General features: G+C 47.7%; 1 protein-coding gene and 1 long non-coding RNA gene across 17 annotated transcripts in view; one reads left to right on the forward strand and one right to left on the reverse strand.

Moving 5' to 3' along the window:
• Positions 1-1,379: 1,379 nt before the first annotated feature.
• Positions 1,380-6,766, forward strand: LOC137475694 (uncharacterized). Its single transcript, XR_011000023.1, has 2 exons — positions 1,380-2,168; positions 2,649-6,766. It is a non-coding gene; the product is annotated as an uncharacterized lncRNA (long non-coding RNA).
• The window catches only part of SLC8A3 (solute carrier family 8 member A3), a 93,271-nt gene continuing 77,019 nt past the window's right edge, over positions 6,413-22,664 (reverse strand). For 13 of the 16 annotated variants that reach the window (XM_068193220.1, XM_068193219.1, XM_068193216.1 and 10 more), the window contains 4 exons: positions 9,930-10,054; positions 9,299-9,398; positions 7,954-8,229; positions 6,413-7,633 (listed from right to left, as the gene is read on the reverse strand). In XM_068193220.1, coding sequence (XP_068049321.1) covers positions 7,257-7,633; positions 7,954-8,229; positions 9,299-9,398; positions 9,930-10,054 — 878 coding nt within the window. In that variant the 3' untranslated portion in view covers positions 6,413-7,256. Of the gene's footprint in view, positions 7,634-7,953; positions 8,230-9,298; positions 9,399-9,929; positions 10,055-18,782; positions 18,801-22,664 lie in introns of those variants that run through there. The other 3 variants (XM_068193232.1, XM_068193228.1, XM_068193218.1) reach the window with 3 other exon arrangements.

Here is a 22,664-nt window from a genome sequence, read left to right on the forward strand (position 1 = left end):
TTATACTTTCCTTCTCCTTCTTATCATTTTCTTAAGCAGTATTTTTATGCTTTTGTATTGCCATATTACTATACATAACAATAACAAAACCAGCTGTTTTAAATGCAACCAAATGGTTCTACAATAAACTCTACATGTGTATATTTACAAACACCTCTCATTCAGTGTCATTTCACTCTAGTTTGCCCCAAGAGATCTATTAGCAAGAACCTGAGATATCCTTGCCTTCTGCAGTGGGTTCAAACACAAGTGGTAAGATGTCTCCTCTAACCTTTTTCTCCTCAAAATGCACTTGGATACCAGATCTTGGTAAAATGAGTTAATCTAAAGTACTTAGACTCCAAAAAACCAAAACATCAAATATAAATTAATTCAGAAAACTCATAGGCAGGATCTGTGAAGAGATGTCCTAAATGATAAAAGAGATCTGGGGACTGATAAAAGGAGTCATAGTCCAAATAAGAAACTATCCTGCTGCAAGAGAAATGAAGGGACTGTAAGTAGGGATCAATAAAATGGATCAAGAGCTCTTCAACAGCCTGAAACATGAGAAGAAAAAATATGAAACGTGGGATGGGTGTTGGAGCATTGCAGACTACACGTGAGCTGCCAGGGGACTTAAAGAGAGCATGGCAACATCACCTAACTGATGATGAAGAAAAACCTAGAGAATTACAGACCTGATATCTCTCTGTGAAAACCTTAAGGAGCAAGCTACTGACTAGTTATTGTCTAATCCTCTAAAGATTTATAAATTTATAAATAAATGACAGGAATGGGTTTGTTGAAGTTTCACTAAGGACAAATAATTTCAAACTAATTTGATTCCATTATTTGACAGGATAACTTGCCTCGTGGCTAGGGGGGAACAGCACTGGATGTGATATGTCTTGACTTTGGAGAGGCTTCTGGCACTGTCCCAGGAGACATTCTCGTAAGCGAACTGAGGAACCGCAGCCTATTTAGATTCACAATACGTTGAATTCAGTGTCAAAGTCAGAGAGCTTTCTGGGGATATCTTCCCAGTGATGGTCCATAGTCCAGATCTATTCAGTAATTTCAGCAGTGACCTTTAGAAATTGCTTTGCTATAAATTTTCCTGGTGATACCCAGTGTGGGGTGGGGTACTGGGGAGTCTGGGGGAGGTGTCTGTCAGCACCTGTGGAGGGTAGAACATGAGTGGTTGATAATTCGAAGAAACAATCCCAGTTAACAGGATGAGTTTCAGCAGAGGCATGGGATGACCCTGCCATGAGGCAGCTGTGAGAAGGTGCAAACACAAAGTGAGACCCACAGGGCAGAAATCCTGTAGAAGTGGCTTCTCAGAGGGCGGGAAAAGTGAAAGTGAAGAACCTGAAAGACTGTGCCACATACAAAATCCTCGTACCATAAGGATAACAATGAGCTGTTTTCTATGTCCTTGTCAATCAAACAAGAAGAAAAAAATTAGCGATGCCAACAGAAACCCCTCATTTGGCTTTGCTTTTAGTTTCTGCCCAAGATGTTCCATAAGAAGAGGAGCCAATCAAATCTCTTTTGGTAGCTTTAAGAACTTATTTGGACACCCCTTGTGTTAACAGAGACAAAAAGGTGCTCTCTACAATATGTACATCCCTAGTGCCAAGGATATGCCATGGGGACTTTCTGAGAATACCTTTGAAGCTTTTGTGTTGAGATGTTATTCCCCTACAGCTTTTTCATGCACACAGGCTGCACTCATAATTCCCACGTGATGGGACCAGTGTTTCTGTAATGGAAGCTTATTTTCTTCAACATCAGAGGGCATCTTCCTGGGAAGATGTTCTTAACTTCGCAACTTACACCCTAAAAAAAAAATCTTTGTTTGAAGGGTTTATTTCTTTAATTCACCCAAATTTCACATGTTTCAAAGTACTTCCTAGGCCTGTGAAGTTTTTTATTGCATTCTTGAAACTGGACCAATTTCTGAGTGCATGCCCAGCAATGAGTACTAGGTTGGTCACGATGATTCTTCTAGCTACAGCTCCCACTGAGCTTGCCACGTACATGGCAACAGCAATGGTGCAAGCTGGAACATGGGTGAGTGCTTACATTTAAGTGCAGTGGGAGCATCTGCTGAGCTCATCCACCTCACATCATGCCTTTAGACTCCATGTCTAAGCTCAAACTACACCCCAGGCCACATTTAGGTAAGTGCAGTATGGAAAATGCACCAAGGTTATCTGCTGTTGGAAGTGGGGCAAAAGTATGAGGAAACCCCACCAGCAACCTGCAGGAATGCCTGGGGGACCTTGGGGCTGGTCTGCCCCTGCCACCTACCTCTGGGCAAAGCCCAGACCTCCTGGGTGAAGGGAAGGCGGGGAGGAGGGACAAATCCTCACATGGTTTTAATTATCAATGTATTTTAAATTGCTCATTTAAATACTGGGAGGTGCTTAATCCCCTCCTGTGACAGAGGCAGGTTGGGAGCACTGTGTGCTCTGCTGGGCACTAAGCAGCACTGGCACACACAGCTCTGTCATTAGCAAGCTGGCTGCTGCTGGCATGTGCACACGGATGGCAATGTCATTAAAAACATTTTTTCCATCTAATACTCCAAAGGTTATTCTTGGTGACAAGTGCTTTCCAGCTAATGGCCGGGGCTGAGACTGCTGCTCCCATTTGTGCAGGCTGGCTCCTACACTGAGTCCATATTCAAGCATGACCAGGTCTCTTGGATGCCTTTCCGTTACCATCTGTATCTATACCTATGTCCTATTGTGCTGTCAAGAGGTGGATGAGATGAACTGGAGGTGAACAAAGGTCTTGTTGCCTCTAGTTTACCTCAGCAGTGTCTAGGTACAACAGTACTGGGTGTCCTCCAAAATGTTTTCCCAAAGTAAAGCTTAGTGCTGGTGGAGACAGGCAGGTAGGCATCATCCCACTACAGCAGCTGAAGCCTGAAGAGGCACATGCAGCTGATGGCGACTTCTCCTTGCAAATGGTGCTGTGAAGAGGCAACTTGTTGTATTAGGGTTGGAGAGTAGTGAAGGGGTCCTTCCATGCCAGGGACAAAAAGTGACCTACAAACCAGTCTAGCAGCCCCAGACATGAAATCAGAGGAAATATGCATCACGGAATTTTGTGTTTTTTCTGAATTTGTCCAGAAGAGTCCTGATCACACCAACACCAAAGTAATTGCCAGAAAGGCAACAAAGTCCAATCCACATGCTGCAAATGCCTCCTTCCTAATTTAAAACCTTTGGTCAGTGTCTCTAACAAACACTTCCATTTCTCACTGTACTGTACCACAACAGATTCCTGGTGCTTGCACACACTCCTCTTATTTATCCCAGCTTTCTATGGCTCGGCCCCCTTGGGTCCTGGATCTAAGCCTCCGAACCTGTGGGAACCAGGATACTTCTGTGCAGCAGTGGCATCAAGCAAGCCCCAATGAGCCTTAACACCCCCCAAAAATCCTCTTGGTCCCATCACTGGAGTCAAAGACGAGCCAGAGCCAGAGGTGGAACTTGTGCATTTCCCCTTAGGTCAGGAGCAAGTGTGCTCTCTTTGGGCAGGAGCTGTCCAGCAGGGCAAGAGGTGGGAAGTGACCCCACAGGCCTGTGGAACGTGGTGGGAGTGTGCAGCACCCAACAGGGCAGTGGTCTCTTTTCCTTTGCCAAGCTCTGGTTGCCCAAGAAAGTGACGTCTAAGGCAGCTTTGCCACGGCTCCTCTGCCAGGGCTGCCTTTCCTATGAGTGTCCATCCGGGAATTCTTCCACTCCACTTGGTCATTTTGCATTGCACTGTGAGATGCCCAAGCCCCAGTCTCCCCTGGAACCCCATAAATGGACCCCGTGCTGTCAGGCAAAGAAAGGAGACTGGGGTTATGGGCTGCACCAGTCCCCCTGTGCTTCAGAGGGTAGGTAGGAACAGTTCTAGCTCAAGGGCCACTGTAAAGGGCATTTTGAGGGTCAGGTGTCCAAATGCAAGTGGAAAAAATCAGTCAGTGATGACACTGGATGAGGACGCAGCATGGTACTGGCCAAAACTGGGACACAGTTCCTGGAGAGCTTTTGGGGGACAAGTGAGTGTCTCTTTGCCAAACTCTTCTTTACCCAAAAGCTGATTTTTGACCAGCACCCATGCAGTGCAGCATCACTAGGACAGCAAAACGTGGGGTGCTGTGGGTGCCCTTTGTAGCAACAGTGATGGGAAGGCAGCCAGAGGACCACTGGCCCCACACAATGCATGGCCCTTGGACTACCTCCCCATACCATGGTAGGCCCCAGGGACAAAGCATCTCCTTTGATCCCCTTGGCTTTTCCCTCCTGATGTCAGGATGTGTTATTTACTCTCAGCCACAGCAGTGATGCAGGGGAGGAGGCAGAAAGGGAAGATGTGCAGCCCAAGCTGCTGGGAGGGGCCAGCAGCTGTTATTGCAGGCTGCCGTGGGGAGCTGATGGGAGAAGCAAAGGGGAAAGATCATCAGCAACAAGAACAGCAGCAAAACCTCCTCTCTGCCAGCTAGACAGGGGCAAGGTCTGCAGGGTCCTCCCAGCAGCACCAAACCAAAGGGCTGGGGTGATGGGGTTGGGGAGCAAACCAGCCAGAGCCATTGCATCCAATTCAGGCAGCTGCCTCAAGGAAAACAGAAGTAAGCAGATAGCTAGACCCAAAATGAAACAACAGCTTCAGAAAAAAAAAATCCTCAAAGGCACCAAACCTGTTGTGGTCTTTTTAGCTTGCATATTTTTTTAATGGAGTAAAAAAAAAAAAAAAAAAAAAAAAAAAAAAAGGAACATGCCACAGATGTCAGCCTGGTGCAGATCACCCTTCTGCATGGAGGGCACCAGGGGCCCCATACAGTTCCCTCATGGCAGCCAGTCCTACCCCTGCACCCCTTCCCTGCAGTCAGCTGGAGAAGGAAGTGGATAAAAAGTACACGGTGGATACAGCACAAGCACAGAAGAAGAGCACAGCAGCACCCAGGCTGGGCTTTAGCCAGGGATGGCAATGCTGGCACGGGTAAAATAAAAGCTTAACAGACTCTGTACATCCCAATTCAAAACAGCAGAAATAACAATCTCCCCTTAAGAGCTGCACATTAAACCCCCACAAAAAACGTTTGGGGACTCTTGTACTTTTTCCTTTAGTGTCACACATATGAGCTCTGGGGCTGATGGGCTGCGTGGCAGTGGCAGCAGCTGCTCTCGGTGGCTGCTGGCCCTACTGGAGCCAGAAGGACCAGCGAGCTCAGTGGGAGCCTGGCCTTGGGGTCTCTTGCTCATCTCTTTCAGGCCCTTCCCCAAAGGCATGGCAAAGGGAGGGTAAGGAGGCAGGATCAGATACCTGTCACCTTCAAACCCAGTGGCTTTCACTCATTGTGGGCTCCCACCAACAAAGCTCTGGCTGCTCATCTGAGAAGGATCCCTCTTCTCTGCCTCATGTATACACATTCATATATAGAGATCTGATAAACATCTTGTATGAAAATAAATACTTCATCTGTGTTTTAAGAACCATCATTGCCAACATCTAGTCCCCTGCTATAATGTTACATCTTTTTGTCCATGACAATCTTGTTCCCATTGCTTTTCCCTAATCCATGGGCACCTCCTCCCTGCCTCCTGGGGCAGCCAAAAGCACTGCAGCAGGCACAACTGTACCTTTTGGCAGCCCCTCTCTGACTTGCTGCCTCACAAAGTTTGGCTTATTATAGGGAACTTGAAAATGGTTCCCTTTTACAGCATCTGTTTCATGACAGAAGAGATTATCTTCATCTCAAAAGCACTTTACAAAGAGGAGGATTTTAACATTCTCTTACAGGGCTCTCAGTTAAGAAATATGTTTCTAGATAGCACTGTTTATATAGATATAGGTATAGCTTTTATTTATTTTATTACCAACCCAACATTTCAATTTGCAGCTGTTGATGTAACTCATGACATACTCTCATGGTGGTGGGATTTTTTCTTCTTTATCCTTAAAAAGAAATGCATTTCAAATTAAAATGACGCTTTTTCTGTCTGTCTGGTGTTCCTAAAATGTACTTGAGATGATGTAGGAGTCCTGACGTGGGTGGCAGTTTTTAAGCCCGTACCTGTCAATGGCCTGGAGACCACCAGCAAGGTTCAGGTGCTGTGAAAAATGGAGTAGCAACGGAATGGAAGGGCAGCCACGCCACAGCTCTGGGTGGGATGGTGCTGGGAACATATGGGCATGCTATCCAGGTTCTCCTGAATTAATTTCCACCTCTGAGCAGGAGGACCACGCAGCAAACCTGCCACCACCACCATCCCAAGGAACTGGTGCTGCTTTCCCTGTCCCCCTTGCTCCCTCCAGGGCAGGATGTTTCATTTCTTTAACAATTGTAAATTAACATAATTTTCTCTCCCTGCAGTACCACAAGCTCAAAGTTAATTATACAAAGAGAAATGCCATAGTCAAAATATACATGACACGTATTGTATTAGAGGGTTGGGGTTTTTTTTCCTTCTTTTTTTCTTAGCCCAGGCAGGTGATTGAGATGCTACATGCTCCAGATTTTGTCACTCAGCGTGTGTGACTGGGTGTCTGTGGTTGTATTAAAAATATATCAGTCTTGTGATGTTCTTAAAAAAGAAAGAAATGGAAGGCGGCAGGGGAGGAAACAGGTAAAAGTGAAAAAGTTTTTTGACTGTGTCACAGTCTTTTGTGGCTTCAGAAATACACATGTTCAGTTCCAGCACTGACGGCAGCTTGAAGCTTTAACTTTTTAACATATTTTTGATTAAGTAGTAAAAAAGAAAAAAAAAAAAAAAAAGAATTGGCATGCTCTCCCAGAACCAAAAAGCAACGAGCAAACAGAAAAAAAAAAAAAAAAAGAAAAAAACCCCCACAAATTCCTGAACCAGACTTCTGCAATTCTTAACTAGTAAAAATAAGGAAACATCTCCTTACAGTGGAGGGGTGCTCCGCAGGAAAGGAGATGACACCCTATGGGAGAGGTGGCCTTTGGAGATGGTTGAAACTTCATAATTTCATTGAGTAGGGTCAGTGCCTGGATTTATTGTGTTTTATTTCAACACTTGCCATTGTTGCTTTCTTTTGTACCATTTTTGGATGGGTTTTGTCTCTTTGTTTTTTCACTCTGTGATGGTTTTGCCTTTCTTGGCACGCAGCTGTCCGACCGTCTGGGCAGTGGCAGCCCCTGACAGACAGCCATACCCTCCAGTGAAACCACGCTTCCAGGACTGGTGTCCGGTGAGGTAACGGAGGAGGGGGTCCCTCCCCCGGCAGCACCGTCCCTCCACCACCTAAAACCCCTTGATGTAGCAATAGGCCTCCAGGGTGGCGAAGAGGATGTAGAGCAGCCAGAGGCTGACGAAGAGCAATGTTGTGGCCACTTTGCACCCTCGGGGGCCGCCCAGCTCCCCCCCAAGGTGGGGTCGCCGGCGGTAGAGGAGGACGCTGATGCAGATGAAGGCGAAGATGGTGAAGAGGGTGACGGAGAATGCCAGGGTGCCCGCTGACACCTGGAACTCCTGCCCCTGCGACGCCCAGTAGATCGCTGCCACTGACCATGCCAGCCCGATGCCCAGGAAGACATTGACAGCGTTGCTGCCTGTGACGTTGGTGATGGAGGCATCAGCGTACATGTCCTGGATGGCTGCGGCTTTGCTGGCGAAGGTGTCTGGGGTTGAGGGAGGAGGGAAGGAGAAATCACTGGGGGTCCAACAGGAGAAACAGACAACCCTTCATGCCTGGGGGACAAGGGAGACTCAGGTATGTCACCAACCAGGTTAGGACACAGACCAAGAGGTGCACAATCCCCTCCTAGGTTCAGAGATCCCATGTTGCCACAAAGCAAGGTGCAGACCTTGCCTGGAGACAGGGCTTTGAGGATACCTTACCCAGCCTGATCCCATCCCATGACAGAGCTTCTCCCCTGAAATAAGGAGCATCTCCAGAGGATTTACCTCCCACCCCATCCCCTCCCCATGTCCACCCCACCTGGTACAGAAGTGCCAAAGGCGACGAAGACAACAGCGGTCACAGAGTCCTTGAGGCCAATGGTGCAGCCGAAGTGGGAGGCAAGGTCGCCGATGACGGCTGTGAGCATGCCAATGATGAGGATGGAGACGACGAAGCAGGCCCAGCCATTGCAGTACTCGGTGGGGGGCACGCAGGCAAACAGCACCTTCCAGAAGACTGTCAGGAAGTGCATCACGTAGTCAAAGCAGGATGGCAGGCGCTCCTCACCAGACTCGTCCTCGTCCTCATCGCCTGCTGCAAACAACACAGAAGGAGAGGTCCAGCATTCACTCCATTGGGGCAGCTCGTGTTTGTCTCCTCCACCCCAAGGCTCCAGGGATTCTGCTCTACTGCGACAAGGTGGTGTGGTGCTGGCCATGACAGTGAATTCAAGGCACACCAGGTCCTTCAGTGATGGGTGAAGCTTGGCAAAAAGAATGTCTCCCAGTCACCCGAGAGTCCTCAGGGATGGAGAGTGATGTAGTGGGGTGTTGTACCCACAGAGGGGCAGCCCTGTCCCCGTCCATAGGCAGTGACACAGGAGGTAGTCAACCTGTTGAGATCACTGTTGAGTGGCATGAAGAAATAACACAGGCAAGTGATGTTTTGGGCCAAAACTAGTGGAAAGTAATAGAACTGGGAAACTGGAGAGATCTTTTGATCCTCCTGCTCCAGAGCACAGGCTGGGTCTTCCACTGCTTCCTATACAGCTGGCTGAAAAACACCTCTTTAGGGCAGATGCCAAACCAACCATCAATGAAAGGTTCAGAAAGATGCCCAACTGCCATTAATGGCATAGATGTGCCTAAAATACCTTCCCCACAGCTGCCTGGCTCTGAAAGCAGAGACCTCTCTCATCAGGCAACAGCTGGCAAGTCTCTGGGTCTTTTCCTTCACCAGCTGTTGCCTCATGAGGCAACATCTCCAGTCTTCATGTGGTAACTCTCCCTACTCCCAAGAACTCTACTGGCTATGGCAGGACATCTCCCATTAGGAGCTACTTACACTGGCCAGGATCCCAGCCAGGATGGGATTTTTGCTGCCTGTACACTGCTCATCAGATCACCAAAGCAGCAGGAGCACTGCCAGCTGACGCAGCCTTTGAAAACTGGCCTTCTGGAGGGCTCTGCACTAGAAGATGGATCTCCTGGGCTCCTCATTAATGTACCTACAAAAGCCCACTATATTTGGAGCAGAGGAGCTCTTTGGACTGGCTTTGCTGATGGGTCACCACAGCTGAGTATCACTGACCAGGGAGATGCTGTCATTCCAGGCTGCATGAATCCTGTGGATGTTCATATGGATTTTCTGATGTTCCCCTCACCTGCGCTCACAGTAATGGCCTCCATGAACTGGTCCCTCCAGGAATGTGTCCCTACAACCAAAGCCAGGTTTGTCTTCCTAATCAGCTTGTCCACGGTACTCTGTTGTGGGAATAAAGATGCACAGCAATTAAACCAGCTGCTAGTGGGCAAGAATGATCTTGCAGTGCACTGTGGTCTCACAGACCCTTTCCAAACTATGCAAGTGTCACAAGCACTCTCCTACCCGCTAGATTAGGCCATGACTTGGGTTGAGCCCACCTTCTCGCTGGACTGGCTGATCCAGACCTCACCAGAGCCAGCCTGTTTGCCACACCTCAATCCTGATTAGGTTCTTTCTTCCCTCAACCCTGCCTCACCAGAGACAGCTTTGCTCCTGCATCCTCCTGCCCACTGGCTTCTTCTGCTTCCAGCAGGGCCTTCTTGCCTTTCTCCCTCCACCCCCACCAACCAGCAGCTGCTACTTCGGACATTTCTTGTAGACTTCACCCACCCCTTTACTGCATTACATAATTCTTTTTCTCTCTCAACAGCCCTTTTCCTGCACATGCTGCCCCTCAGTCCTGCTTTCCAAGGCTGCTCAACAGTGCCACATGGCTTTCCCCTCCTGGAGGATCCCTAGGACCTACTGACCTTGAACTCATAGGACTCCTCAATGATGACTTCCAGTTTGGGGTGCTCGCCGAGTATTGGTTTGCCCATCTCTGCAATTCTCTTGGCTTCCTCCTCTTCAACCGTCATCTTCCTCTCAGCCACCTCTGTGAAAGCAAGGCCAACACCAAGCTGTGGGCAGCAGCCCTGGACCTCCAGGGCACCATGGGGGCCTGTCTGCAGTGCCTGAGCATGGCCTTCTGCAGCACCCTCACAGCTTGCTAAGCTCACACAGCAGTCTGGGGGGAAGTGGTGGAGTGTTGGACCACAGAAACAAAGGACCAAGATTTCTGAACATGAGTCACCAAGAACATAGGCAATGTGTTTTTAATTTATTAGCAATAAAACCCTTGAATGTTTCTTCAGTCTGCATTGGTGCTCTCAGTTGACACACACTCTCCCATCACCCCTGCAGCAGCCACAGTTTTGGGGAGACTGAGGTATCAAATCATTCTGCCATTTGGCAGGAGTACTCTTTAAGACACTTCTAACACCCTGACATGCCCCCTCATTTGAATTAACAAGAGACAGAGCCTTTTCCCTTTGAGTAGAAAATCATGGCTAGCTCCTTGTGCCACTCAGTGCTTGATCGAACACTCAGACACACACAGTCACAACCACATGTAAACCACACATGTATTGGGAAAATGAACAAGAAGTAAGGAAACAAGTAGTTTTTTTCCATTCATAGTACTGTGAAGTTGCTAAGGCACTCGAACAGGTTGTCCAGAGAAAATGTGAATACCATGTCCCTGGAAGTTCAAGACTAGATTGGATGTAGTGTTTGAGCAACCTAGGGAAAGGTGTCCCATGGGAGTGGGGTTGAAACCAGATGATCTTTAAGATTCATTCCAATACATTCCATTCTGTAATTCCATATTTAGTTTCTGCTGAAGGAAACTAAACCAGGACCCTGGGTCAGCAGCATGCTGAGATGACCCTGTGTCAGGCTCAATCTTGCTGATGACCCAGCTAACCCGGCAAGATGCCTCAAGAGGGTTCTGGTTGCCCAAATGGGAAGGAGCATCCCAAGCAGCTAGAATGGTGCCTAGGCCTGGCCCAGGTCTCCTCTTCCACCCACATGCCTAAGCGCAGGAAGATGCTGATGGGCTCTGTAAAACTGACATCTCAAGAAAGGGGCTGGGTTTCCCCTGACTTTCCTGTGCCTCACCAGTCAGGGTGTACAAGCTGCAATACAGGGCCCAGCTAAGCCTAGGAGTGTGAGCTGGAGCTCTTTAGAACCTGGGAAGGCATATCACAAAGGCAGAGCATCTTGTTCTGGCTAAGCAGTGGGTCAGATGTTACCTGATGTTTCCTGCAGAGGTTACAAATGCACAGGTAATGCCCCAGATGTGATTAATCTCATGTGGACTCCAGCAGATCTCACACTTCACACTAAAACTCACATAGAAATTATGCAGTAAAATCTATTTATAAACTCTGACTTCTCTCTTCATCTGCCTGGCTAGATTGACTGCACAGACTGTAAGCCTTGCAAGACCTTCAGAGTTTATAAAACATAACTCCTGTGGCAGGTGACATTATTATAACCCATCACAGAAACAGAAAAGTTGCATCCATCATTTAAAATCAATGACATACATCAAAACCATCACTGCCTAACTCCAAGACAGCATCATCTGGATTTAGGAATCCCTGCAAGCTTAGAAAAAAATTACACAGACAGAGTAGCACAGCACCTGGAGAAGAAGAAGGGCAATGCAGGATGCTGAGGGATGCAGGGGCACACTTTTTCACTGAAAGGGGAGTTAAGCATTGGAATGAGCTGCCCAGGAAGGTAGTGGAGTCACCATCCCGGGAAGAGATCAAGAAATGACTAGATGTGGCACTTAGTGCTACGGTTTAGTTGACATGGTGCTCTTTGGTCAAAGGTTAGACACAATGATCTTGGAGGTCTTTTCCTACCTTAATGATTCTATGAGTCCATGACTCTTTGAAAATGTTTTGCTTTACACTACACTTGGAGGCATGAACTGATGATTATCAAGAACAAGATGCAAGGTACTTATATTCACTGGAACAAGGAGTCAGATACCATGTACATCTCTTCTTCTAAGACACAAAACAAGAAAGTCCTGTGTCTTGGTCTGCCTGGGAGTGTGTGAAGATAAGCTGTGTCCATTGATGAAAATGCAGGTGCTCACACATCAGTTGCCATAGCACGTATGACATGACTTTGCTTTTGTCTGAGCTCCCCATAACCTGAAGGTCAGGGGCAAAGGCACCCTCAGCTCCACAAAACCCAGCTTGGCAGATGACTTTTAGCACATGCTAAAAGTCAAGTCAGACATGTGCTGACAGAACTGAGCAAAAGCACTACAGTCATCCCAGCAGGGTTGCAAAGCCCAGACTTGGTAAGAGTCTGACTCACTACAACCTTCCTTGGAATAAATGCATCCAAAAAGCTGCGGTCACAGTTGGCAGTGTAGTCCCTTAGGCTCCTGCCCACTAGCTGCAGTTGCAGAGTGCAGAAAGCAAATGTCTGGAATCTGAGGAAATGCTCTTAAAATAGGGAATATCAGGCAGCATTTCCTCAGCTTACAACTCCAGGAGAAATGATGCAATGAAATCTCAATCCCCAATCTAACTGATTTGACAAAAGCCTTTGGCATGGTAAGAGAACACAGAGAGAGTCTCATGCAAATGTTATGCCTCTAGGCAAGGCTGAACTGCAGGCAGGTCTGTAGGCACATGTAGGGCAGCAAGCTTTCTTATCTTCATAGGAAATGGTATCCAACACAGCTTTATCCCAGAACCTGGCATCTTGCTTATGCTAGTTTATGTACTTGCACCAGGCAGGACAGTGAAAGATGTGAATCCCTCCCTGAGGAGGAAGATCTCCTGCATCTCTGTGTGTGCCACGTCCAGGGCTGTTGGCCAGGCTGCATGGGAATGCCTGAGTTCACGGGACTTTGCACCTTCGAGCATGCGGCTTTGTTGTCTCTGCAAGCTACCTGTGGGTCACCTACTGATGCAACAACCAAGGCAATCACTTGCCAGGCAGCTCTTAGAGTAAATCAAGCAACACAACCATGTCCAAGAGTGTGTCAGCCTAGGGACTAGATGCTAGCATGAGCATGGGACCAGATATCCCACAAAGTGAAGGTGGTAAGAGTCCTGCTATTCCAGAAGGCACCTTGCCAGCAGACTAAGTGCCACCAGAAGCACCTTCAAGCCCTAGGTAAGCCACTTAGAGTGAAGAGACAAGCTGACTGACAATGGAGACCTTCAGCCCACTGAAAGCACACCCGCAGAGACATGAATAATGGAGGCCCTGATGTCACCTCCTCTTCCATGTGTACAGTGAACTGGGGTGCAGACAGAAGAACATGGGCACCCAAGGGCATCCTGTGGGGACAGATGATTGAACATGACTGCCCAGTTAAGTCTTTCAATGTCAACTGCAAGCAAACCACAGGAGAACAGGCACAGGGAGCACATCCAAATGGGTACCTCATAGAAATGTTAATAGTGGAAGCTTTTGGATAAGGAAGAAAGAAGGTAATTCCTTAATGTTTCATTAAAATGCAGTCACATTTGTGAACGTGCAACAGGAAAGCAAAGCACAGAAACCTAACCTAAACCTAAATTTAAAGGTGCAGCTGAAAACATTTAAGCCATTGTATTTTCACTGAGGCCCCATCCTAATGTAGAAGAAAAACACAAGATTCCCAGGTCAGTACTGTGCTGGATCTTGTTCAATGCACTCATGCAAGTGACCCATAGGTGCTAAATACTAGGCTGCTGACTGTCCTCTGAAATTAAGACAGCGGCAGGAAGAAAAAAATTAGGACCCCAGCTGATATTTCTCCTCCTGAACCTATACTTGCCATGCAGTTAAGGTGGGGAGCTAAGCACCTTCGAAGAGCAATATGAAGCACCTACATGATTCCACCAGTTCTGCCCACCTACTGTTTAGGACACATGAGCATCTCGTGGTGGGAATCAGTGTCAACCTATGCAAAACACCAGATCCCATCCTAAGCCTGCTCCAGGCCTGTTGGGTCTGCCTGTTTCAATGGGATGCTGAAGGCTGAGTTGAGCCTGTGTGTACTGACCCAACAGCTGAGAAGGAATAAACTTGCAAAAAACCCAGTGGCAGAGAACAATCCCAATGCTCCAGCATTTCAGGGAAGCACTTCAGCCAGCACAGGGTGCACCAGCCTGCCTATACAGCCACAGGAGGTTGCTATCCTTGCTTGCTTCCATCACTCCTTGTAATCCATCAGGCTGCTCGCTTGCAGCAAGTGTGGACATGCTCCCACACAATCTGGTTGGTGTAGGGCCGGGGTCTTGGAGGGCTCCTCCCGAAAGCAGGGACAGCACGTCTGTGATGTGTGTCACACATCACCCCAGTATAGCAGCCTGTAAAGAAGACTACCAAGGGCTGAGATAAATAAAACACAAAATAAGGGAGACTGAAGATGGGGGGAGGGGAGGGAGGTTTGTATGTTGGGAGAGAGATTTTAATTTGGAAGGTCAAGTCTGTCAAGGTGAATGCTGCCAAGCTGCAGCTTAATTATTAACTAGCCTGATTTCTGTTTGTATCTGCATCAGTACCTACTTTTCAATGCGGATTGCACCCTGGACTCCCTGCTGTCAACTCCAATTAAGCCTGATAAGGTCTGGCTGTGCCTATAGAGAACAGAGCTTGCCAGGACTTTCTGGGCTGCCTCCACCTCCTCCCTGGGAAGGAGAAGGTGGCCAGAGAGGGGTCCCCTGGACCCTGTCTGCTCTGGCACCTAGGTATGTGCTACTATTGAGTGTTAGGAATCTCTCTGGGCTGCAGGAGCACACACAGGCTGCTGAGGCCAGGCAAGCTGGGGCTGCTGTGCCAGCTGCTGCACCAAGATACCTTGCTCCTGGTGCCAGGGAGCCAATGAATTAGAAAGACTATGCTACAAGCAGGTGAGACAACAGGTCTGGTAAAATCAAAGGCTGGGTGGGAGGAATGAGGATGAAATACACTTTTGCTTGGGCTGTAGCAAAGCCACAGCTGATATCCACTAGGTGCTGGACTGTGCAGGAAGCAAGGAGAAGTTATCGGATAAACCACTCCACGCTCTCATTCTGCTTTGTTCAGACCCTTAAAGATATGACAGACAAGGGGGCTGAGCAGCTCCTGGTTATGGTCCTGCCACTGCTGTGCTCTGCAGCCCTGGGCATGTCTCTGTCATGCTCACTTCTCAGCTTTCACGCCATGTCCATCTTAGTCTGTCTCTCTCAACTTACATCTGCAGGGCCATCCCAGGACTTGAGCTGCAGTGATCTGCAAAGCACTTTCAGACCTGCACATAACAGGCCATTTATTGGGGTCAAAATACTGTAAGCATATCCACCCCTCATTGTATTTCTTCCAGGGAAACGGCAGCACTGAGCTGTGTTCCCACATCATGCATTGCTTGCCCACTCAACCCCCTTCAGAGTTGGGGGGGATCAAACGGGAACTCGATATTGCCTGTGGCCTCTTGGACACATTATAAATCAAAGTTAGATAAAGTCAATTTCTATGGTGTAATCTGGCCACTGCATCTTTTGAGCTGAAGCAGGCAATGGGAAGACCCTGTAACACCATCAGAGAGGTAGATAATCATCACCTAGGCAATGCTGCAAGACTACCAAGCAACCATGGACCAGTTTGTATTCCCTGACACTTGCTAAATAAATAGGACTAAAACCAGCAATGTATTCATGAAAGATTGCTATGAAGGCCATTTCACACTCCTCAAGCTATCTTGCCTCCATCCATTTCTGGAGTGGGCATGTATCTGCATGAAGGTCACCCCTTTTGGAGACTATGCTGCTAGGAAGAAATTAAAACAACAATTAAAATGGGATCTTTTCCTTGTTGTGGCTTAATAAGATATAATCACGGTTAAACAAAGTAAATAGTGAGCATGAATGAGTTCCTCTCCCCAGAGCACTGTCAAGCTGTCAAACACAAGTGGAGAAGACTTCTGGCTAAAAGACACTCTGGCTTTGGAGATTAGCATATGGATATGCCCTTTACAGAAGCACATGCCCACATACAAGCACTGGCAGCCTAGGCTGCCTTCTAAAATGTAAGGAATCTGCTTACTTAGCCCTGAAAGCTATTTTTGAGACATGATACATCCCATATGCATGCCCAGCATTCCTTAATGGTAACTGGGAAATGATGCACATTCATGAGAGGGAAGCTAAGGCACAGGGCTGGGAGCTGAGCATCATTCCACTCCTGGCTCTGCCTTGAGATTGCTGCTGACATGACCATCCCTGACTGGCCAGACAACTGGCATCTCTGCTCCTCAGTCCTTCCCACTGCTAAGTGGACATGGGAGTTTTAATGCATAAATAAATATATTTAGAAATATTTTCTTTGAACTGGATGAGTATATAGATATTATGATATAGAAGTATCTACTATTTAGATAATTCCATAGCCCTTTAATGATCTAGATCACTTGAGCCCAAGAACTTTCAAGCAAAGGCTTCACTCAAGCTTTCAGTGACTTTTGCAAAGGCTGGAAAGACCTTGAGAGCAGCTCTTCCACTGCTGCCAAAGGCAGGGACAACTGGAGTACCTTTGCACTTTGGTATCAAGTATTTCCCTGTATAAACAATATACAGAGAGATCATTGCCAGTGTCAAAACAGGAGGTTAAAAAAAATCCCAGACTGTCAAGTCTCTCCACAGCTATGCCATACTACTCTGAAGCCTAAACAGTTGGCACTGGACACATGGACAAGTGTTGCATGGCCTTGCAAGTCTGGCTCAGAGAGAGATGAAATTTGGAAGAAATAAATGCTGAGCAGAACTGGTGCCCTGCCCAATTACTTCACCTTGTGTAAAATTCACAACCCTGTTTTCCCTGGGAGAGTCCTGCAAGGCCAGGGGGCCAAAGTCAGGATCCCTCATTTCTTCCCAGGTAAGGGCTCTTGGGACAAGAGAGGCATTGTCACTTGGACTCATCCATCAGGGCACCCACACTTTCTGTGAAGAGAAGGGATCACTCTTGTTAGTGGGGGCTGTGCAGCTGCTGGCCCTGCAGGGGCTGCCAAAGCAGTGCCATGGGAAGGGGAATGCCCCAGGGCTGCAGGGGAGAGCCAGGGCACCCAGCAGTCCCAGGGACGCATCCCCAGGAATGGGATGCTGCCCAGAAAGAGCTGTGCAAGGTGCTCTAGGAGGCAAGGGCTGAGGTGCAGGACTGCTGGATTCCACTGGAACATTCAATAATGCAGTTTTTAAACAAAGATTTCCATGTGCTGGTGTAACCTAAATCTAACATGACATGGACTAAACAAGGACGTCGCTTCTCTCCCCACTGATTAGCCGTGATTGCTGCTGAGTGACACTCCAGCACATGCCTGCTTGCTGGCCTGCTGCTGGATTGAAGCATGTGTGGGGGCCAAGCACCATGAGCCCAACACATGTCACATAGACAGAGAGCGCCCTGAGGCAGCTCAGCAAGGGGGGCACCCCAGGGACCCCTCATCAGACAGAGAGGAGGCTCTCCCTTATGAACCGAAAAGTAACTTTTCATAGCTGATGACCAAGTTCTCCAATAGCAGCTGCCAAAAGCAATCAGGCTGGATCAAAACAGAGGGAGGAAAGTTATGTTATTTTAATAGGAATTATGTGGTTCCCGGGGTTCTGATCAAATTAGGCAGCTACTGAATTAAAGCAATGAAATTACTGGGAAGGAGGGTGTGCTCAACTTATTTCCAGTCCTACCAGATCTGAAGAGGTAACAAAGGAAACCGTCCAAACCATTCTGAGGAGTTTTCCATAAACACCCTAAGCTTGGGGAACTGGGGATTTCTGCCTGCCACTAGCAATTTTCTAATTAGTCCAATAGCCAACGGGCTCAGGACATCCCCTGTGCAGCAGATTTGGCATCCTCTGAAAAGGGGCCAGACTGAAGCCTGCGTGGCAGATGCTGCTCCTTGGATTTGCAGCACAGCTCAGGCATTATGAATGCTTTGGATTTCAGCTCTGCTCGCAAACCTGTGGGATTTTAAGCTCCTCTCTGCACCCTCCATGCCCACCCTTATTTTTCAAGAAATGCTTCTTTAGTGGAAATTCAACAGTAATCACATCTGGACTTGAAGGAATAGCCACAATACGGGAGGCATACACTGCACCACAGTGGGATAAAGACACACCAGTGTAATGGGGATTTCAGGCAAGGAAGAGGGGCTCTGCATTAATACACATGAAATCCTGACACAGGGACAGGAGATGCAGAGTACTGAACCAGAGCTGATGGTGAGGAGGGAAATGGTGCTGATCATATTCTGGTAGTACTGCTCTGGTGCTGGGCACACCCTGGGGACCCCCTAGGATGGGAGGTGGAGAGCACACAGGTGAAGGCACTGAGGGGTGACATGTGACCCTCCATGGGAGGGGGACACCTGCACAACCTTGTACCCCTGCCCACCCCAGGCAACACTGTCCCACACTGCAGAAATGCCACTTCCCTGCAGAAAACCTCATCTTCCCCAGTGCATCAGCACAACCCAAACACCAGAGCTGCCTAAAGAGAGGCTTGAGTCACAGCTTCAAACCAGGTATAACTGCATGTGTTGCTTTGCAACTCTGTCTGGATCATTTTCCCAAAAGAGCAAGGAAAAATCTGGAATATGGGAAATGCTCTTAGATGTCAATCAATCGCTGTTATTTTCTTAATTGGACTGCTCTTAACTAGTTCATGCTAGACACAAACATCATGAACTGCGGTTGTCTACAACACAACAAACACAAGCTGGGAGGACCTGACCAAAAGGGACAAAAAGAGAGCCAGAGCAGCCAGAGGAAAGGAGAAAAAGCACTTACCTTGTGTGAGCAGTAGGGCTGCGGAGAGAGAAGAACATGAGAAAGACAGAGAGAGGGAAAAAAAAAAAAGAGGGAAAAAGTTAATATCCAACAGGAAAAAGCTGTTTTGCAGATGATGGCTGTCAGTGAGCAATGGACATGGTGCAAGGCAGCGTGCGAGCTCACCAGGGCTGCATGTTGGGCACAGGCTGGGGAGCAGACACCACAGCAGCAAGATGGAGAGGAGAATGGGGTGCTCCAGTGAGCACCATGGCACTGGCTCCCCAAAGTCACCCCTTCCCCCCCAGCAAAGGCAAAGGGATGGGATGCAGCGGGGGGGAAGTGGCAAGGAGGGAAAGGGAAAGGAGGGAAGGAGGGCAGTTACACTTGCCACTGGGGCCTGACACAAGCCAAACTGACCCAAAGGCGTGGGAGGTGCTCCCACCTAAGCTGGGTATGTGTGGTTGTGGCGGGGCTTGGCACAACTGAGGAGCCCCAATAAACCTGTAGGCATTGAGAAGAGAAGGTGATGGGCAGCTCATTGAGAAGAGCAGCATCAGAGGGAGGCATTGATTAAACAGATCACCTCCAGAGTCAAAAGGGGCAGGGGGGTAACACGGCCATGCATCTTCCCTCAGGATGATTCCCTGGCTCACCTACACCTATCCCACACCCCACAGGTACCACTTTCAGAGGGTCAGGAGCACAGGCACATGTAGAGCATCACTGTTTGAGTCCTCCTGGATCTCTTTGTTCCAAATTGCTAGTCTGCCTGACAGTGCTGCATGGACACAGCCCATGCAACATCACCATAGTGGGATGCAACTGCCTGTCAGGAAATGTGACTTCATGGTCTCAGGAAATGAGACTGCATGGTCCTCTGAGATTTGAGGTGGAAGGAAAAGAGGAGAAAGGAATGAAAGTCCTTGCAAGGGATGACCTTACAGACACAGCCCAGCCCCTTTAGGCAGTGACCTCCCGACCCTCTCCTCTCTTGATCTCCCCACTCCCCAGAGCTGTCACAAAGAAACATCTGGCTGGATCCCTCTTAAGTCTAACTCACAGACAGACACAGCTTACATCCAGGTATCAAACCAGCTACAGCAGAGTCCATATAGCAAAAAAACTCAAACGCTCTGTGAGAGGGGCCAAGTAGCAAGTCTGTGCCTTAGCTTTAACTTCTACTTGTCTTTCAAACAGCAAACCAAACCCCAAAGACTGGATTGCATGTGGTGACGGGATTGTAATTACTAATACTTATTAACATGCACTTTTAGTCTCAGAAGCTTAAAACTCTGTACAGAGTCAGTATTATCAGCCCTATCTGACAGATGGTAAAGCAAGCAAAAAGAAGCTAAAGGGAACATTTTGCAAACTCAGAAGTGGGCTGGAGTCCAGAAGTGGTAATTTTCCCAGACTTGCTGGTTCGGGCCTCTGAAAAGCAGGCACTTTCATATAGATGCACCTAATTGTATCTGTGCCATTTAAAAGTGATTTCCTAAGCAATTTATCAAAGGTCGCACAGCACATCCATGGCAGAGCCAGGGAAACTAATCCTGAGTCCTGACACCCAGTCACTTCCTTGCTCTGTTGAGCAGCAACCATGGGCTCAGCTTCCCAACAGTCTGCAGAGAGACACTGACCAAGTCAAGATCTTCATCCACTGATCTGTCTCCCCAGCTGGAAGAACTGTGGGCAACCCAAGAGCTCTCCCTTGTCCATGCGGGCAGGTAGAGGCACAGTGAAAGGTGAAATGAAGAGGCTCCTTGCTGAGCAACCCTTCTGTTTCAGGGTCAATTCCTTCTGAGAGTCAAAAGCTTTGGGGAAACTATTCATGAGTACATTCTGCATTAAGTACAGTGCCACTGAGCCACAAGATGCAAAGGGATGTTTGCTCTGCCTGCACCACCTCCTGTCATTCACACACCTCTCCATGAAGTCTCCAACAGGCTCATCAGTACCCCTGGTAGCATGAATCTGGAGTTTCCTTGTAACTCTGTCCTGCTGCAGTTCATGCTGTCATGTGACCTTCTTACTGTTCCATGGCCTTCTGGTTCTCCAGATAATGTATAGAAATTTAATTTGCCTTTTGCAAATACAAGCATTAGTACAATGGGTTGATTTGGTGTTCAAATGTAATATAATGAAATATTACTGGGACCCTAAGCTACTGTAGCTATTTAAAAAAGCCACTGGTTCCCCATGCTTTTTAAAACTGTTATTATACTGCTCTGGGATTTGAGTTTATTTTTTTCCCCATTTGCTTGTGAGCCTGAAAAAGAACAATTTTTCTCCCTTTCACTTGTGATATGATACATGAATATTTGAAGAAGCCTATAAAGCTATGAATGAAACATCAAGAACACAGCATGCAGAAAGCCAAGGGATTATTTTATCTTTATATTTCTGAGTGAATGCTGTGCATGCAAGCAAGAAAATGATTTCACGGACTAAAGGTTTCTTCCTGCACACACATCTGCTAATGTGCCCTTAGCCCTGACCTGTAATGTTTCCTGACAGCCCATCTGGGGATGCTCTACCTGTACCAGCTTCACTGATGGCCTCTGTGCTATTCCCATCCCACAAGCCTCCCTCCACTCTCCCCAGCCTGGGCTGCATCCCTCCAGTCCTCCCCAGGGCACCTCTCCCTCTCCCGCACTGCTGCTCTGCACATCACGCTCCTCATGGGGCCAAGCCAGGCCACCTCACTGCTCTTGGCATTTCAGGTAGTCTCAGAGGCTTAACATGTGTACTCTTACAGGGAACTGCTAAAATTAGCTCTGCAGCCAAATCCAAAATAGCAGTCCCAAGTATCCCTTACCTAACCCTTGCATGGTGTGATTGTGGACAAACACGTGTGCCTGCAGATCAGGGGGCTGTGATGCTGACTCACCCAGGAGGACCCAAAGCCTTTAGCTCTGGGTCCCTGTTCCTCCTTCACTGGGGTTTCTCTGCCCTGAAGGCTTGGTTTTGACTAGGTGAAGTCAAAATTGCATGCAAGAACTCTGCTTCCCTTGCCACCCCTGAAAATGGACAATTTAGACCTGAATTTTAAAAAGCTACTAAAAATCTGTTTACTAATAAGCCATTTAATCTGCATGTTTTGGGTATATTTTGAGGTCAAATTCTGCTGTGACGTGCATATTGGTGTGGATTACAGATCAGGAATTTCATTACCTCCTGCTTTAACTCCAAAAAGCTTAAAGCAAGAGCTTGAAGCAGACCAGTAATCCTGTATTTACAGCAACCTGTTGTGCTGAATGTGTGTCCCAGCCTTTTTCTAAACAGTGAAACACTTTTCTCTGCTGTTTAACTCACTGAGAGATTTGACTATGCTGCATGCTTTATTCTGGACTCATTCTTCATTAACATAAATCTTTCCTAATCAGTATCCCTAAAGACTCAGAGAAGCCACTGTGTAGATAAGAGGATCCTTGTTAAAGGCCTGGGATTTAGAGAGGGAGTTGCAATGAGGGAGGGCAGGATGAATTTTGAGGAAACTCTCAGTCACACAGCAGGGCAGTCACAGGATGCCAAAGGCAAAGAGAACACACTGCCTCCACCCCCTGCACGCTCAAAGGTGACCAAGAAGTGACCATGTGAAATACAGGCACCTTTCCCCAAAGAGATAATAGTCCTCCATTTTCCAGATGTAACTGTCTGCAGGTTCTGCCTCCAGATTTGCTCACTGAGGTGAGTAAACTGTTTCCCTAATAGACTGTGAAGAGACCTAAGCATGGGTTTTTTTTAATAGGCTAAACAAGGCAGAGATTTTGCAACATTAACCTGAATGATGTTATTATTGAGGTCAATAGCAAAGCTCTTGCAGACTTCAAGAAACTCCTCTCCATCAGGAGAACCAGCAGCATTCAGCCTAATCACAGAGCTGTGAGCAAATTATTA

This window comes from Anomalospiza imberbis, chromosome 6 (assembly GCF_031753505.1).
Source record: "Anomalospiza imberbis isolate Cuckoo-Finch-1a 21T00152 chromosome 6, ASM3175350v1, whole genome shotgun sequence".
In the NCBI taxonomy this organism is placed as follows: domain Eukaryota; kingdom Metazoa; phylum Chordata; class Aves; order Passeriformes; family Viduidae; genus Anomalospiza; species Anomalospiza imberbis.